This window comes from Dipteris shenzhenensis, chromosome 5 (genome assembly GCF_047967505.1).
Source record: "Dipteris shenzhenensis isolate YYH24624 ecotype China chromosome 5, Dip_SZ_1.0, whole genome shotgun sequence".
Taxonomy (NCBI): domain Eukaryota; kingdom Viridiplantae; phylum Streptophyta; class Polypodiopsida; order Gleicheniales; family Dipteridaceae; genus Dipteris; species Dipteris shenzhenensis.
The window spans coordinates 30,392,312-30,410,342 of NC_141600.1; the positions used below are offsets into that span (position 1 = coordinate 30,392,312).

Consider the following 18,031-nt stretch of genomic DNA (forward strand, 5'->3'; position numbering starts at 1 on the left):
CTCGGTTATGGCAACAACATGATTACCTACACTGGAAACATAAAGAGGGTACAAGGTATCACTCTTATAACCCTCAGCCACTACAACCTGGCCATCAGTAATCACCCATTTGGAATCCCCAAATGTGGTGTGGTAACCACTGTCATCCAACAAGCCAGTGCTAATCAGATTTTTCTTGATTTGCGGCACATGGCGAACACCATCAAGCATAAATATGCATCCATTAGGAAATACTATCTGTATACTGCCAATCCCTGCAATCTGACATGCATAGTTGTTCCCAAGGTGAACAACTCCATGAGTACCTGTGTAGGAAGTAAACCACTCCCTATGAGGAGTAACATGAAAAGAAGCACCTGAATCCAAGAGCCAGGTGTGCATGTCATGGCCATCAATAACCAATGTATGTGCAATTACAGCAGAAGAGCATAAAACATCATGCCTGTCACTTTCACTGTCTTCTGCTGCAACATTCGCTGCATCCAAGTCATCTACCTTGGCCTTGCCTTTACCTTTGCTTCCACTGCCTGCATCCTTTGCCTCAGCCTTCTTGGCTTTCTGATCCCGTATAAACTTGAAGCACTTAGACTTCACATGTCCCTTCTTGCCACAATAAAAGCATTCAATATCCTTTTTGCCACGGGACTGACTGCGGGATTTGGACTTACTAGCAGATCTCCCCTTCTGCTGAGTCCTGCCTCTTTCCTGTACCTGCAAAGCATTTGAAGACTTGCTGCCCGCATTATTCTTCCTGCTCATCTCCTCCATAAGGAGAGAGCTCTCTACATCAGCATATATAAGAGTGACATTTGAATTAGACAGGGTGGTCTTGAAAGTGTCCCAACTCTCAGGGAGGGTACACAACAAGAAGGTAGCCTTGAACTCCTCATCAAGGTTCAACCCCTGTGCAATCAGCTGTGTAAAGATGGCATTGAACTCACTCAAGTGTGAGGTCATAGCTGTACCTTCCTTCATGCGAAGATCAACCAGCTTCTTCAACCAATAAACCTTACTGGCTGAACTCTTTTGGGCATACAACTCTGCTAGCCTCTGCCATAGGCCATAAGAGGTCTTTTCAGCTTGAACATTGAACACAAGAGAATCACTGAGAGTAAGCATGATAGCAGCCCTCGCGGACAAATCTAGCTCCTCCCACTCATCATCTGACATCCCAGATGGCTTGACACCCTTTACCCTTATGGGCTTAGAAATCTTCTTTAGCAGAAGTACATTCAAACACTGTTCTGCCCATAATGCATAATTGTGTGCCCCTTCCAATTTCTTTATGTTCAGAATTGATGATTCACTTCCCCCTGATGCCATATCAGATAAGGAAAGTACCTAACTCCCTTCTGACACACTGTACCGTGCTCAAATAGGCATAAAACAGTAATTTCAGAATGCTGCAGCTGTTCCACAAGTGCTTTAACAGTGCATCATCAGCTGACGAAGCACAAAACACTGCTGTCCTGGACACTTCTCCCACCTCAGATGAGGTATTGCACTGATTTTATATGCAGAAACCACTTGTCATACACTGTTTTGTTCACTGAAAAGAGGCTCCAGACACTTCAGCCTGTCACAAACCTGCAACAGAGAATGGGACAAATCCCAAGTAATCACCCTTCTGCCAAGGGGATAAAAGGCATATGAAGGTCTCAAACAGTAATTCAAGTGCTCTCAAGCAAACTCTGGGCAAAAGCCCCTTGATTTGACACCTGTGCCAAGTGAAAAACACCTCAACACTGAGGTAGCATACAAAAAAAAAACAGCGCTCTCCTGGCACTTTCACCTGACAATGCAATGCATAAACAGCCCTGTGTACACAATAACAACACAGATCCCAATGTACAAACACTTAAGAGAAAATCTTTTGAGCACTGTCAACGATGGACAGTTAGGGACCGAGTAAACTCGATGCGCCCTGGCCAAGCGTGGCTCAACTGAGATTTTTCAAGGTGTCGTACACAAAATGTGACCTGCAGAAATGTCACTGAATACACTGCGGAAACAAGACCAATGTGAGCTCCCTGGCTCCACACTACCTCAAGGCATACACTGCATAAGCTTCCAGGCAAAAGCCCTTTGAAAATGTCACCCAAAAGCTGAGATTTGCACTCAGCAAAAGCATAAAAGCCCTCTGCAAGATCAAGGCATTACCTTCCCGAAACAAGATAACTGTGCAACCACCACACACTGTGGTACTAGTCACCTCAAGCACGAGGGACAGGAGGGTACTTGCTGTACCTTCAACACACAGTTTTAAGAACTGAACAGCCGGGAATGCTCTCTCTTTTTCTTCTTTCCCCAAAGAAAAACTGCTGTACTTTCTGTATTTGTGTACTTGTGCAGGGTACCACTGTACCTGCTGTACCTGTGCAGGGTACAGATCCAAAACTGCTGTACTTTTTGTACCTGTGTACTTGTGCAGGGTACCACTGTACCTACTGTACCTGTGCAGGGTACAGATCCCAAAAAATTTCGAAATGCACTTCCCTGACGGAGTTCGTACGGCGGCGTCCGTACAGTACGGACGCCTGTACGGTGTCCGTACGGCAGTACGGATAGCCGTACGTCCGTACACGACTGTACGGTGCGCAACCTGGTTGCGCACACGCAGCTAGCAGCAGCTAGCTGCTAGCTGCGGCTAATGCTGCCCCGCGCTGCCTGCGTGCACACTTGCGCGCCGCCTCTCTGCCCGCGCTGCCTGCGCGTACGTGTGTGCCGCCTCTCTGCCCGCGCTGCCTGCGTTGCCTGCGCAATACCCAGCTCCACCCGTGCGCTCTGCCTGCGCTACCTGCTGCGCAACCCCGCTGTGAGCTCGCTGCTGAGGGCACGAGGCCCGAGGGGATAAGGAGGGGTAGAGGGAGTGGTAGGCAGAAAGGGAGAGGGAGAGAATGAAGGCTCTGATACCAGTTGAGAGGGAAAGAATAAGTGAGAAGTACAACGGGGAGAGAGTGAGAGAGAGGGGTGACACACAAGATGTGGGTGTGAAAAATGATGAGCCACACCACAAACTCATAGGTTTTATTAGGATTAGGTTTTTCACCCTATGACTGTCTTAAGACAGTCATAGGTGTCATATCTTTAACAAAGGGGTGGCAATGTGCCTTTACCCCAACATCTCCTATCTACTGGCTATCTCTAGACTCGAGTCCGCGTGCTCCACCTCGAGCGTCTGTAGACTTTCCGTCCAGTGTGTTCTTCTCCACCTTACTGCCTGTGAATCAGCCTAGGTGGGCAGCCCCTGCCAAGCTTTGTCTGCAGCGCATAGGTCCCCTTGGTCCTCCTGAATGTAAGCCCCAAGATAACTGTTCCACTGCTCCAACCTGCTTGTGAATGGCTGCTCCTAAAGAAGATGATCTCAGCACCTTGCTGCCCTAGAAGACAGCCAAGGTCCAGCCCCTTCGTGGCTAAGTCTGCAGCTCTTCAAGCACCCTCTCACCCCTGCTGCTCCTTTCTGCCTCCTGGATTGCTGGCTGCTGGATGAGAAATGAGGCCACAAGCCTCTCCTTTTATAGGCCCCAAGGGCCCCTTGAACTAACCGACCAGCCAGCCCTAAATGGGGCGACTGGCTGGTCTGTATGGGCCGACCAGTCTGCCCCAAAACAGCCCTTTAAGGGCTCACAACACTAGGGCCCTTTGGCCCACACTTCTAGGGCTTTTGGCCCTCCAATCAAGGCAGGGGCCCAGCCTATATAAGGCATGCCACTGCTCACTGGCAGCCCCATTTGCTGCTCTACCAGGCCCCATGCAGCCCTGTACACCTGCGCTCCTGACCTGCCATGTCAGCGCCTGTTTACCCTGTTCTCCTGATCTGCCACGTGTGCGCCTCAGCTCTGTACTATTCCGTACTGTTGCTGATGTCATCCGTGGTCTCTTCTCTTGGGTCCCTACTGCTGTCCTCTGCTCCGCCTTATGCTCCTGCAGATCAGCCAGGTACCCGCCTCTCTTCTTTTGGGGCACATCCTGCCCTAGGTCTCCCTCCCCCACGCTCTCCTCATTTGGGGGCTTACAGATGGGGAGGTGACCTTTCCAACAGGAATAGATACGGGCAAATCAGACCAGATCTATGACAGCCGACCAACACACAAGCATGGAGCAGATCAGATCTGTTATGAAGCAGGAGAGAGTGCCGATTAGTCGAGGGACTTTCTTGCTACATGTAGGTGCTTCTTTGCTTTGCTTCGCTCCTACTTGTTTGTCGTTGTTTCTGTGCTATATTTTGTGCTTTGTAGAGTTGCTACACTTTTCTTTTTATGGCTAGTTGCTTTGTTGCTTTCATGGGCTTCACTAGAAAGTGAAAAAGAGACGTTGCTTCCATAACTCAGATCCACACTTTATTCTCCACGATTGGATATGTTCTAGTCTTATAAAGGTATATTATTCTCCACGGAGAAGCCTCTACAATGAAAGAGGGCCATGTCTTCTTATATCTCGAATCACTCAGCCACTCCACCATTTATCACTCAGCCACTCCACCACGTATGCCGCAAATCACTCATGACTACACATGCATGCATCTACGTATGTCCTGACAGTTTGGGACTGTCTATGTATCTTTGGTCTGGCCTGCAAGGCCATGTTTTGGATGTCAAACCTAGCTTTAGTTTCTAATTGTTACTTCACTCTTTATATATGACGGCAAAGAAGAGTTGGCATAGTTTGGTCAATCAAAAACTTGTAGATGTATGATTAGATAAATGCATAGATCCCTTAAGCATGCTTGAAGCATTCGAACCAGTTTCACTTTATGATGTTCAGGTAGTCTTGTATCACTCATGATACGACCTGCTTGATTGAGTTTTTCTGAGGGGGTTGGATTGTGAGACCAGCCACTCCTGTAGAATGGTGCAAATTTTGCAGTAAGGTGGTGTGATTTGATGTTATGTATTCAAGGACAGAAGTCTGTAGATCTAGGTAAATGCATTGCTTTAAAATCTTTGAAGCCTAAACATGGCCATAGTTGATTTAGTTATCTCGATACAGTAAGAAGATGGTGAGTTTCATATGTGTTACTTTGGAGATCAGTTTTATATGAGGCTTTCGACCACCCCCGAAACTTTGGATTAGCATACACTGTCTTCGGGGTGTTTTCCAACGGGCGCTTGGGATATAACAGTTGATATTGTTGTATTACCCTGTGTCTGTTAAATGTCCGAAGTGGAAAATAGGGGCATGTAACCAGCTATCTTTTGTCCATCATACATACACTTGAAACAGCTCTTGTGATTCTTCACCACCTAATAGTTAGTTTAAAAGTTTGTAGTTCAGCATGTATGTTACTACATGCTTATGCAAAGTTAAAACTTAATGAACGTGTTGGTACTTTTGCATAAACCTTAATTAACGTTTTGGTACTTTTTGTGTGGTCCTAACTCTCCCAATTTACTTATGATGCAGCAGCAATGGAGTTGGAGGTGCGCAGAGTTCCAGGCATTCATGATTGCTTTGCTGCATTACCTTTGGCAGTAATTGAGGCTTTGCAAGGTAGCTTTGATACACTTTTGTTCTATATTACCCTCGAGCTGCGACCATCACATACGAAGGACCCTTGTTATTTGGCTTGGGCTGGTGGTGCCTCAAAATCTTCTTCAATCGAGGTATTGTCACTTATTTGGCCTTCTGAAATCACCTATTCATATCACATGGTATGCACTTGAAAGCTTTGCACAATGGCAGGTCCATGCCTTCCCTTTCTGATATCATGCTTCTCTTTTCATAGAGTTTTGCAAGTTGTCTTTCCAGCTTGTGAAATTTATGAAGAAGATGAGGAAGAAAGCATATACTTATGTCATACCATCTGAGCTCTTTATGTGAGCTTTGATAGACTCTGCATTTTCCTAGTGTCTGCTGCCATCTCTGCTTAGCTCTTGAGTCTAGGGCATCCTGTCTTCAATCTGGACAAGAAATATAGAGATAAAGCCAACAGGAAAAATGGCAGCAAAGTGAAGAAGAAGAAGCTGAGGTTTAAGCTCAGGAGATTAGGGCTGCTCAAGCATAAATTTATTGCAGAAAACAGAGCTATGGCTGCCCATTCACTTAGCTTGAAAAGATGCTTATGATTTGTAAAGATGTTATCCTCTTTCTAGAGATCTTTGCTCGTTAGTGCAACTCAAGGCAACATTGCAAATATATCTACCAAGGGTTTTGGCAAAACAATTTGTGAAACTTAGAAAAGCCTTAGAGCCTGCTGCAAATAATTCATTATTAAAGGGGAGTGCAAAGAATGAAAATCATTAAGTACACTCTGCAAGATAAAGACCATTGTTGTGCAAATACTTGAGAATAACGCTCTTAAGTAATCCTCGTCTTCAGAGCTTATGCTTGTATATCAATTGTCTAACATCAGCATGCTATGTCAGCAACATGCCAAACCATCATGATACATCAGCTCATTTGATCAGACTCCCCAACACTCTTCACTTCGTTCTCTGATCTACACATAGAGCAGCGCTTGTCCAAGCCACTTGTACATATGTTAAAATTTCATATGTGCATATACTTTTTTAACCTTTAAAAGTTTAAAACATTCGTAAACATCCTTTCCTTAATGTGATCATCTCATGTATCCAATCGTTTGGTCCTTTGTTGAAAGACAACGTTCTTTGCTGGAGCAATACAACTTTGGTTGTCACACGAGATAGTTGTAGGCTCTTTGTGCTGCTGCTCAATGTCGCCAAGGGAGTGCACCGACTTCTCTTGTCGCTGAATTTGGCGTCACAAACTTGCTGTGCTCCATAACAGAAGTACACTCCCTTCTTGCTGCAACAAGAAAAATGAAGGCTTCCTGAACGTAAAGGCTTACTAGTGGAGGATGTTCTTGTAGGATTATTAAGGTTAGCAACTGTGACGGGTCTAGTGGTGACATATGTTGTGCCACAGTAGCAGCATGTGATCCTGCACTAAATTGCAACCAGCTTGACACCCAAGCTCAACCTAAGGTTGATGGTAACCCAAGGCTCCAAGCAAGACACATCGCTGACACTGGCATGCTTGTCGTGTCACCCTGTGCCACACCTGGCATGCTCTCAGCCAGCCTCGCCTGTTGGCTCCTCACCGCAGCCAAACCATGCAAATCGTGATCTTTGTTATGCGCTTGCTGACGCTCAGCCGATCATGCACAACCTGTCATGCAAGCTCCCCAAGACGGCCTTGAGAGTGCTTGCACATATGCCAAACCACGCCACAGCAGTTGTCGCTGCTCCACACCATCCCAGCTGCAGCTTACAACCAACAATTCCATTGGCAGCATCTCTGCCAAGGCTTGCACACCATTGCCGGCCCATATTAGCCATCACTTTCCTATTTTGTCACCCCCACTGCCTTGAGCGATGCCTTTGCCTGGCCAGCTATGCCTGTAGCTTTGGGGCTTGCTCAAAGCCACACCTTGCTTGAAGATATACATTTCCTTGATACTATCCCCAGACCTTGAGCAGGCCATGCGACACAAGCAAACGGTTGTTGACGCAGTCCACCTTTGTGTCAACCGTCAACCAGCAAGCCTCTATGTAGACGCCACAACCACAGGAGTGGAAGGACCTGGATCTGCTCCAGTAGGTCTGCTCCTCCAAGGCTGCTACAAGGGATGCCCCGTACTTGCTCCAAAGGACAAGAACTGGAATGGAGTGTGCCAAATGAGCGGAAGGGGGATCCCTATAAATAGGGCAGGTCCCCCTTGGTAGGGGTTGGTCAGGCTTGTAGGGGCTGACCACCTGCCCCGCAGGTCAGCCACATCAGGTCGGCCACCTGACCAGTCTGTCTTTAGCCCCCTCTGGCCCCTACTGCTCAGAAACATCCCCTTCTCTACCATACAACCAACAGAAGACAGAACCCACAACTAGTCCTCACTCCCGGTGGACCCCCCGCCTCCCCCCCAACAAAGGCCCTCGCTTAAAAGGCTACGGATAGGAGACAAACACACTAGACACTAACAATCTATAGAGCTGGGGATAGAGTAGACATCTAACAGTGGCACCCCATCACCCTTCTTGACAAAGGTTGCAAGACCACAGCCAAGATCTTGCGTCTCATCTTTGGCCACTCCGCCCCGATCTCACCTATGACATTTAGATAGGTGTTGTCCAGAATCATAGTATTGTGGATGACGTCTTTACCTTTTGGAATTGGGCTTATTAACAGGAGAAGCCAATCACACTCCTTTTGCTACATTTGGAAAAGGCATAGGATTGAGTGGACTATGGGTAGCAGATCGCTTTGGGAGGTGTAGGGGCATCCTAAGGACTGTCAGTGGCCTGCTCAGCTTCCACAGACCCAACTGTACTCTTCTGCGCGTATATCACTTGCAGCTCCCCATCTCACCATGGAGATCTTGTTGGAAAGGTCACCTCCCCATCTGTAAGCCCCCAAATGAGGAGAGCGTGGGGGAGGGAGACCTTGGGCAGCATGTGCCCATAATGGAGAGAAGAGAGGACAAGGGTACCTGGCTGATCTGCAGGAGCATAAGGCAGAGAAGAGGACAGCAGCAGGGACCCAAGAGAAGAGGCTATGAGCTCACAGGTGGCGTCAGCAAAAGTACGGAGCAGTATGGGATAGAGGCACACACATGTGGGCAGATCAGGCAGCCAGAAAAGGGCACAGCAGAGGCGGGACAGATCAGCACATGGGTTTACCAAAGACAGAGGCTGGTTCGGCTGCTTGGAGGCAGCCAACCAGGCCTTATATAGGGCAGCTGGGCCCCTGCCTTGATGTGAGGGCCAGGGCCCTAGTGTTGTGGGCCAAGGGACCCTAGTTTTGAGCCCAGAAGAGGCACATTTATGAAGCTTCTGTGTCCGTTTTAGGGCCTGTTCCAGTCGGCCAATAACTGGCAGGCTGGTCGGTAGGTTTGCCAGCCCTTGGGGCCACTGTAAGTGTAGGCCATCTCTTGGTGGTTCTAGTGATGCCCTATAGGCCATGGTATGTGCCTTGTAGGCATAAATATAGGCACTTGTAGTGTTAGTGCCTTTTAGGCCACCTAGGACACTTAGTCCTATGTGACACCTAGGACACTTAGTCCTAGGTCTAGGTACAAGTACCTGGTACTCCTTTTTTCATATATCCTAGACATGACGGCGTTTTCTCATCGACCCTTGTACCTTCTACGTGCTCTCTTATGTCTACGCGACCCTTCAGTGGTATCAGAGCCCAGATCTGCTTCCTGCACCTCTTTTCCGTACTGTCCATACAACTGTACGGACGTCCATATAGATACATACGGATCCCGTACGTTTCCTCCAGCTGCTGTCCAAGGCTTCCAGTGTATTTTCGTCGCCACAAAGTGCCTCATTGCTGTTCCCAGACTGAGGCGACTGCTTGTAGGCTTCAGCTGCAGCATTTTCGAGGTCCTCCACAATACCCGTGACTATCTGTCGTCACCTTTGTACTGCTGTTCCAGACGCCTAGCTCCCGCGACTTTAACCAGACCCAGATCCAGGCGCCTAGCTCGCGAGACCTCTCCACAGTCATCTGCTGAAGACGTTCTGCTATCACGACTTGTTCAGAGCCCTCCAAAGGAGATACTACCAGCCACACACTAAGTTCGAGGTGTCTAAGGGCTGTTCCAGCTACGCTCCAGCTGTCTTTTGCACTTCAACCTGCTGCAGCAGCTTCGTGGTTTGTTATACTCTACCTACAGAGGCCTTTTGAGTCTCAGTCCTAATCTCAAAGGACCAAAAGCTGATTCACAAGCAACATTTGCAGTATTTTACTGTTTCTGACAGTTTTTACTGTCAAACCCTAATTTCCAACAGAAAAATTTAGGGCTTTTGACATCTGGACCTTCAACCTGTCAATACAATACTTTGGACAAGGTTGACAACTGAAATCCTTCCAAAAATTGAAGTTTTCAGTTAATTTCAGGTTCAGGACTGTCGCATTGTGCCACGTCATCACTCAGATCAACAAAATTTGGGGCTTTTGTGTTGGGAGCTCAATTTCAACTGGTGTTTGGGACAGTAACTCATATTTGTGCAGTTTCAAGCCTTGAGGCTATACATTGGGTCAGATTATCATTCAGTGGGTCACATTTGCAAAAATTTCAGCAAAATTTGGGGCTTTTCTGCATTTACCCTCTTTTTGGCCTATTTGCCCTCATTAAATTTGGGGCTTTTGCTAGATTTGCTGTTTTTGCAGTGAACATTGCCTGCCACAGTCACATTTGGGTCAGATTTGCATTTGCCCTTTGATTTGGGTTGGAAATTTGCAGATATTTGCTGTCATTTTTGGACAGCCAGCTTTTGCAGTGATAGCCTTGAGGCTTTTGGGTTTTCAGGTCTCTTTCAGGGTATCACATTTGCTATGGTTGGGAACAATCAATATCTATTTGGCGTTCTTCGTGAAGATGATAAGTTGGATGGCACCAACTATCCGATGTGGTCTTATCTCATGAAACATATTCTAGTTGCAAAGCATTTGTGGAATATTGTTTCTGGGGTTGATCTAAGGCCAGCCAATGCTACAGTGGTTGCCTCTACTGCTGGTCCCTCTGCAGGGGGTACTCCTCCTAATGCCTTATCTTCTAGCACTCTGCTGCTGCTCTTCCAACTCAGGAACTGTCAAGATGGAATGCAAGAGATGCAAATGCACATTCATGTATTGCTTTATCATGCAAGAGAATCATTATTCCACACATCCGGTCTTGCAGGACAGCAAAGGATGCTTGGGATAGATTGGCTTCTCTCTATCAGATTCGCAATGAAGCTCGTGTTGCATATTTGAGAAGGCAATTACAGGAAGTCAGTATGAATGAAGGTGACTCTATGGATGCATACCTGGCAAAGGTCAAGGACCTCATGGAACAACCTGCCAACATTGATGAGGTGGTGCCAAATTCACAGCTTGTCAGTACCACATTTAATGGACTGCCAGATACTGACATGTCCCAGCACTCTTGAAACCTTTGATCTACAAGCAAACACAAGAACACACACAACGTGAGGAAACTGAGCAGGCTGCTCACCACCCAACCATGACATCTACTGGATGTGATCTCGAATCAGGAGATGTCCCCTCCGAGCCACGAGCTGAGCTACTGGCACGAACTCCCAATCAGATCCTAACCAGCCTGGTGTCCCATACCACCAGGTGGCATTGTGAAGCCTGGGATCTGCTGCTGGGCCTTGGGCTAACGCTATGATGCAGGCGCGCATCCGCGACTCAATCCAGGATCAGACCTAGCACCTGGGAACGAAACTTGCTCCCATCGGCTCCTTGAGAACTGAACCTCTGGGCCCCTTACATAGACTCGGGCCCCAAGCGCCAAAAATAGCGAAGACCTCTAACTGGTTCGTACCCTTGCCACTCAACCCGAGAATCAAGCTTTCCTAGCTCTAAGCCTCCCCAGGTTACCTGAGCTAGTCTTGTGTACCCAGTACACGTCGGATACGAATCTGTGCACATGACATACTTTCCCTCCTCTAAGAACTCACTCCTGAGCTCGCTAAAAAACCCGGGAATGTCCTCTGGAGGTTTAGTAAGGTCTCCCATGTTGCATCCTCCTCAACACGATCCTTCCACTTGATCTTGTATTCCGTGATAGTTCTATTACGAATTTGTCTTTCACGAAATTCAAGAATACACTCAGGTTCGTGTGGAATAAAAGTCAAATCTGTAACTTCTATTATTTCTTGAGGAGAAACAAGTTGATCATTCGCACCCAATACTTCTTTCAGTCTACTGACATGAAAGACTGGATGTACCTTAACATCAGGAGGCAATTCTAGTCTATATGCAACTGGTCCAATTCTTTTAATGACCTTGAACGGACCACAGTATCTGGGGGATAACTTCGGAACCAAACCAGTACTTAGGCTCTTGGATTCCTTGGGAATTCACAAATATACCATCGTTTCTTCAGAGAACTCTCTTGAACGATGTCTATTAGCATAAAATCTGTCCCGATCTTGGACACTTCTAATAGACTCCTTGGCAAACTGCAACACTCCAGATTTCCATTTGGGAGCAAAGGCAGGAGAGATCACACAACATCAAAGCTTTGTGAACAATATTGTAAGACTGGGTCTTCAGGCATCCTTCGGACTCTTTTGGTGTTCAGATATTGGCGGGTTCAGTGCCCCGGCCCCCCTTCAACCAGTTCTTGGATACTCTCGTGTTCTGACAAGAGTGGGTTGGGAATTAGGGGAAGTAACCTGCAAAGGGCCGGTCTGCACAGCGTGCTAGTGGATAGCTGAGTTTTACCAAACATTGAATAAGAAGTTACTGGTTTGAAAAAAAAGTTCAAAATCTTCTAGAAGATAGAAGGGGAGTTGGGACACAACCTGCAAGTATCAATAGGTTCTAGGGACATAACTAGGCTTGCTGTTGTTGATATATCATGCACAACTTATTTATCAATCAGGGTGCTCGTTGGGGAGAGACTAAAATGAAAATGTTTAGACTTCACAAGCAGTTGTAGCTTGAATGAAGAGATTTTGGACTACCTTTTGATTAGCCTTCTCCTTTAGTGCTAGCCTTCATCATGGCTGAGTCTGCCCTTCACCTCCGGAGTGCCGACAGAAACTTAGTACGAAGACTTTGTATAAATGGATGCTCAAGTATGTGTGGGTGTGTGGATTTGTATGTGTGAGAGCATATTTTTATACTATGGTCTACACCCACTGTTGGGCGCTGATGACGTTAGTGGGGATGTCATAGTAGCTAGTCCCTGCTATGCATGATGGAGTTAATGGTTTTCAACCTTGTGAGTGACTATCATGAGATTGAAACTGCACTATGTTGTGTTTTTAGAGGATGAGTTTGGGAATGTTCCTGGATTCATCTAGGTATTTGCTTCTGCCGTATTAGCGGACATGCAAATTTCACCTTGTGAAGTTTTCGTCCAAGTTGCGGCCTGCTGGTATTGTGATAATTCTTTCTATCTTAAATGGTGCGTTGCCCTATCAGCTAGATTTAGATTTAGATTTAGATGCTCGTTGGGGAGAGACTAAAATGAAAATGTTTAGACTTCACAAGCAGTTGTAGCTTGAATGAAGAGATTTTGGACTACCTTTTGATTAGCCTTCTCCTTTAGTGCTAGCCTTCATCATGGCTGAGTCTGCCCTTCACCTCCGGAGTGCTGACAGAAACTCAGTACGAAGACTTTGTATAAATGGATGCTCAAGTATGTGTGGGTGTGTGGATTTGTATGTGTGAGAGCATATTTTTATACTATGGTCTACACCCACTGTTGGGTGCTGATGACGTCAGTGAGGATGTCATAGTAGCTAGTCCCTGCTATGCATGATGGAGTTAATGGTTTTCAACCTTGTGAGTGACTATCATGAGATTGAAACTGCACTATGTTGTGTTTTTAGAGGATGAGTTTGGGAATGTTCCTGGATTCATCTAGGTATATGGTATGGACATGCTATTTTGGTATGATTGCATTTGTGTGTTGGTGAGTATTCTGTCCATTCATGTGCACCTTTGAGACTATTCACATTTTTGAAGAAATACAAAATAGAAGAACTGAGGTGTATTTGTATATGCATTTCCGACTGGGTCATGCTTGAGCTCTTGAAAGCCTTATATTTGTTTGTTCCAGGTGTCGGACAAACTAGCGGAATGCATTGGGCTGCCAGCTAGGGGTCAGGTGCATGTAAAGGCTCTAGCAGATGTTGCTGCCGCAAGCACAGTGGTGCTTGAGCCTGCAACAGAAGATGATTGGGAAATTTTGGAGCTCAATGCAGGTTTTGTCGAGGACCATATCCTAAGTCAGGTGATAACACGAGCTTAGTTCTAAATCCGGAATGAATGTAAAAGACGTGGTGAAAGTGAAGGCATGTATGATTTGACAACGTTTAATGTTCTTGGACAGAGGTGCCTTGAAAATATTGCATTTTGATTTTCCCCATGGATCTTTTATTTGCATCATCTTACCCCATCTTTTCAAGCCTACAAATAGAAACTCTTGATACTTGTCCTGAGGAATCATAACTTTGACTCATACTGTACTACTTTTTACAGGTCGGTGTGCTCTGCTCAGGCCAGCTATTTCCTGTTTGGGTGCAGGGACAAAATGTCCTTACTCTTAAAGTAGTCTCAACTTCACCAAAACAAGTGGTATGAGTGCTTTATCATATTATTATGGGGGGAATCACTATTGTACTAATAGACTGAAGCATACACTTGCATATTATTCATATTGTTAGTGTGTTATGATGTGGAGTACAGGTGCGATTGGTACCTGGGGCTGAACTAATTGTTGCACCTAAACCCCGGAAAAAGTTTTTGAAAAGCCAATCAGAGTCTAAACCTATTGTGACAACTACAGCAGTTGAGCCCTCTGCCGTGAAGGCATGGCTACGTCTCCAGGAACTCAATCTTTCTCTTGCAGAGAGATGTCAACTGAAAAATTTTTCTTATTACATATTGCCCACGGCAGCCATATTTGTGTCTCCAGAGACTGCAAAGAAGATTCCTCTTCATAATGGGAAGTTAGTTGTTGTAACTAGCGTTGATGCACAAAGGACAAAAAAGAAGACAGACTCAGAAAAAAGACAAAGCTTGAGAGTCAAGGCTGGTGTTGCTGGGAAGGCTGATAGGGATAACAGACTTATTGTATTGCGTCTTGTGTATTGCAACCTTGTTTCAGAGGGACATGCCATGATTGCCAGCTCAATTCGCCTTTTCATTGGAGCTGGAATTCATACCTGTACATACTTATGCCTTAACTTTTGGATGCTGAATGTATACAAAACATTTATATTGACATTATCAATTAGTTATATATTGACATTATAAATTATTTATGTACTGCTTATGGTTTTGTTATGGTAAATGTTTTTCAATATGTTTTAAACATTGATCTTGGGATTATATACACAAGGTTTCTGAAGATCGTTTTGGATAAAGTGAAATTGATATGTTTTTTGCTCAATTGATTAGAAGTAAGATCAGAATGGCATACCTTGGAAACCATTGATGAGTGATACATGAGCCCTTTGCATTTTGGCATGGAAATTTAATTGAATGTCGTCCTTTCTTAATGTGCATAGACTGAAACATTGAAGCTCACAGTGGAGAAAAATATTTTTCCTAAAGAGATTTATTCATTCATCAACTTTGTATCTTGAGGGTTGTTAAATGAATGGTTTGTTTTGATTCTGCTACAACCTGTAATACTTTGCTGTTTGCACAGGTATTGAGGTTAAGGGTGTCATTGAAAGTCCAAATTTGATGCAGCCTCTTGTTATCATATCACCAATTGATTTTGAGACTGCAGAAAAATTTCCCAATGATGCTAATGGTAGTAATCATGGGCAGGATGAGGCCATGGAAGGAGGTTTTGGTCTCGGTGTAGTGGCTGAAAAGGCCTATGAAAATAATGCTTTGGAGTGGGAGAAACATGAGGAGCTCCTCACAACCATTTCAAATCTCACTGACATGGATCAAACGGGAGATAGGGATTCTGTCATTGATGGGTTAAAACCAGCTCATTGTGGTCAAAATCATAAAGCAAAAAACCTACTTAAGATTTGGGCAGCCGCTCAAATTGCTAGTATCTCTAAATCTATGCCTGGAGAATGTATCAGTGTGCCTATTTCAAAGGAAGCTGTTATGCAGTTTTTTCTTTCTGATGAGTCTAGGAAACATTCAAACCTCGGCAACATGTTTTCTGAAGAAAAGTTCAGTGAAGAACATTCAATTGTGAACATGACTGGACCAAGTGAAAAGTCTGCTGGAGTTCTATCTTTTGTACTCGCTCTGTATGATTCCCATGAAGAGCACAAGCATACGGATGTGAATTCTAAAGCCTATGGAACTAAAGATATGATGCCTTACAAGGGTGTTTTCTTACTCAATCAGAAGCTTTTGGAAAGTGAAGATCAACTGGGTGTTAAAAAGCAAGTGGGGGATGAGTTGGGAGGAATAAAGCTGGGACAGCCTTATCGCATTCCCTGCTCATTGGAAAGTGCTCTGGAAGGAAACAGAGGCCCCACTTTGGCCTCATTAACGTGGCTCAAAGGACCTGCATCTGAGGCTCTAAGCAGTAAGTATTTATTTGATTCATTCCTCATTTCTTCTTGAGAGGGACCTCATCACGATCAAGAACTAAATTTCTTTTTGGCACCCTGAAGGGTTACAGGTTCTCCTTTCTCCTGAAGCTTATGACAAATATCACATGTTTGGCCTTGCATCTCCTGGATATGTGCTTTTACATGGACCACCTGTAAGATCCTTCTTGTATATCCTTTCTTTTGTGTGATTCTAACAGCTCTACTCTGCAGGTCCTAAATTTTGGCTGCTCATTTCAGGTGATAACATATCTAACTGTGGTTTCAAGATATTGCCTTTATAAAATTTGGGAAAAAAATGTGTCCTCAAACACTCTCCCTTTGTGACTTTCGTTAATGCTAGGATTTGTCAGATCTTCTGTTTGTTTTATGGAGTTTTAAATGTGTGGCCTATTTAGGGTGTTGTTTCTTCTAGAGATTACCTTGCCCCTCCTCTCCAAACAAGTGCAGAACATCGCAGTAAAGATATAAGTATGCTAAGGGTCATCTCCAAGTCCTTATGGAGCGGATCCTGTTGGCGCATGTGGCCAAGCCCCCTCATGACTTGGATCTGGGGACCTAATGGTTCTAATGTTTGGGATATGCAAAGGTATAAAAATGGCCCGTAGGGGCTTCTGACATGTGTACACGGGGGCATTGATTAGTCCCATATACTAATTGGTGGCTTAATAGCCCATGGATATGTAAGGTGGTGAGAGCCCCTCCTTCATATGCCCCTGGCTCTTTTGGAGGAGCATTGGAGACGGCTGTGGGGCAGGGTGTGGGACCCCCGCACTGGATGCTTTCCCTTAGTGATGTGTAGTCCCCCTGGGGTCTTACAGTGGTATCAAAGCCTACTCATGGCGACATATGGTGGCTGTTCTGTTCGTGGCACATATGGCCTGCCCACAAATCAATGCGTGGCATTGCTGCTCTGTTTTGAGCAGTATTCACCTGCGTGACATCTGTGGCGGCTCCCTTGCATAGCCCGTGGTGGAATTAAATAGTTTGATTGGCGGTGATTCGGGGATTCCCAGTTTGATGGACAAGGGGCATGTTTCTGGCAATCGTATTTCGTGTTGTCAGCTTGTCAGTATGTGTGTGCTTGAGTTATGATTGGTGGATGAACCTCAGTATGCTGCTACAGATTCGGGCGCTTGGCCATTGGGGGAGATTGTTGGTACATTTGGACAAGCCCCCTCATGACTTAGATTTGGGGCCTAATGTCCCTGGACCCTAACGTTGGAGATATGCAAAGGCGCAAAGTTTTGCACATGGGGAACATGATTAGCCCCATATGGAAATTGATGGCTTGATGGCCTTTGCATCCATCAGGTGGTGAGAGCCCTCTTTTCATACGCCACCGGCTCTTTTGGGAAGGGACGAAGGCTTGGGAAGGGCTATGTGGCAGATTGTAGGGTCCCCACACCTGATGCTTTTCCTTCGTGATGTGCAGGCCCCTTTAGGGTACTACAGATCCATACAGCTAACAAGGATGCGGTTTTTGTGAGTAAGATTCAAAGCATGCAGGAAGAATTTGAGATAATTCTGGCAACATTGATATCCTCTCTCTTTTTGCAGTTATTTTGGCACTTCAATATATATATATATGTATATATACACACACTTTTTTTTGGGTAAAATCCAGTGCATTGTATTTATATTCTCATAAATTTACAAGATGGGAAGTCTCCAAAATGGAGAGTATCCCAAAGATCAGAAGCATAAAAAGAAAAGCTCTATGCAAGAAGCATGTAGATCACCCTCATGGCAGGCATCATATAAGGATTGCCGCAATGAGGCTCAGAAAGATTCATATGACTTGTGAATCTGCCGGCGCAAGTATGCCAAATTATGCTCATTCCAGATTGTCCAAAGAGCCCAATATCTCACCCATGAGAGAAATAGTGAGTATTGAGACAAAGACCTCATAAATCTGCCAAATAACCAAAAATGTTTCCCAAATCTGTGACTCGGGAAACGAGCCGAAGATGATCTGAAATTCTCCCAAGGAGTATCCTAGAAGACGGCGGGCAGTG

At 45.4% G+C, this 18,031-nt stretch overlaps 1 protein-coding gene across 4 annotated transcripts in view; it reads left to right on the plus strand.

The window, feature by feature from the left end:
• The window catches only part of PEX1 (peroxisome 1), a 57,370-nt gene that overhangs the window by 9,413 nt on the left and 29,926 nt on the right, over positions 1-18,031 (plus strand). For 3 of the 4 annotated variants that reach the window (XR_015540989.1, XR_015540991.1, XM_087374540.1), the window contains exons 3-8: positions 5,407-5,603; positions 13,541-13,714; positions 13,963-14,058; positions 14,170-14,650; positions 15,137-15,988; positions 16,077-16,168. Coding sequence is in view for 1 of the 4 variants with exons in the window: in XM_087374540.1 (XP_087230666.1) it covers positions 5,409-5,603; positions 13,541-13,714; positions 13,963-14,058; positions 14,170-14,650; positions 15,137-15,988; positions 16,077-16,168 (1,890 nt within the window). In the remaining 3 variants the exon portion in view is untranslated. Of the gene's footprint in view, positions 1-5,403; positions 5,604-13,540; positions 13,715-13,962; positions 14,059-14,169; positions 14,651-15,136; positions 15,989-16,076; positions 16,169-18,031 lie in introns of all 4 variants that reach the window. The other variant, XR_015540990.1, reaches the window with a different exon arrangement.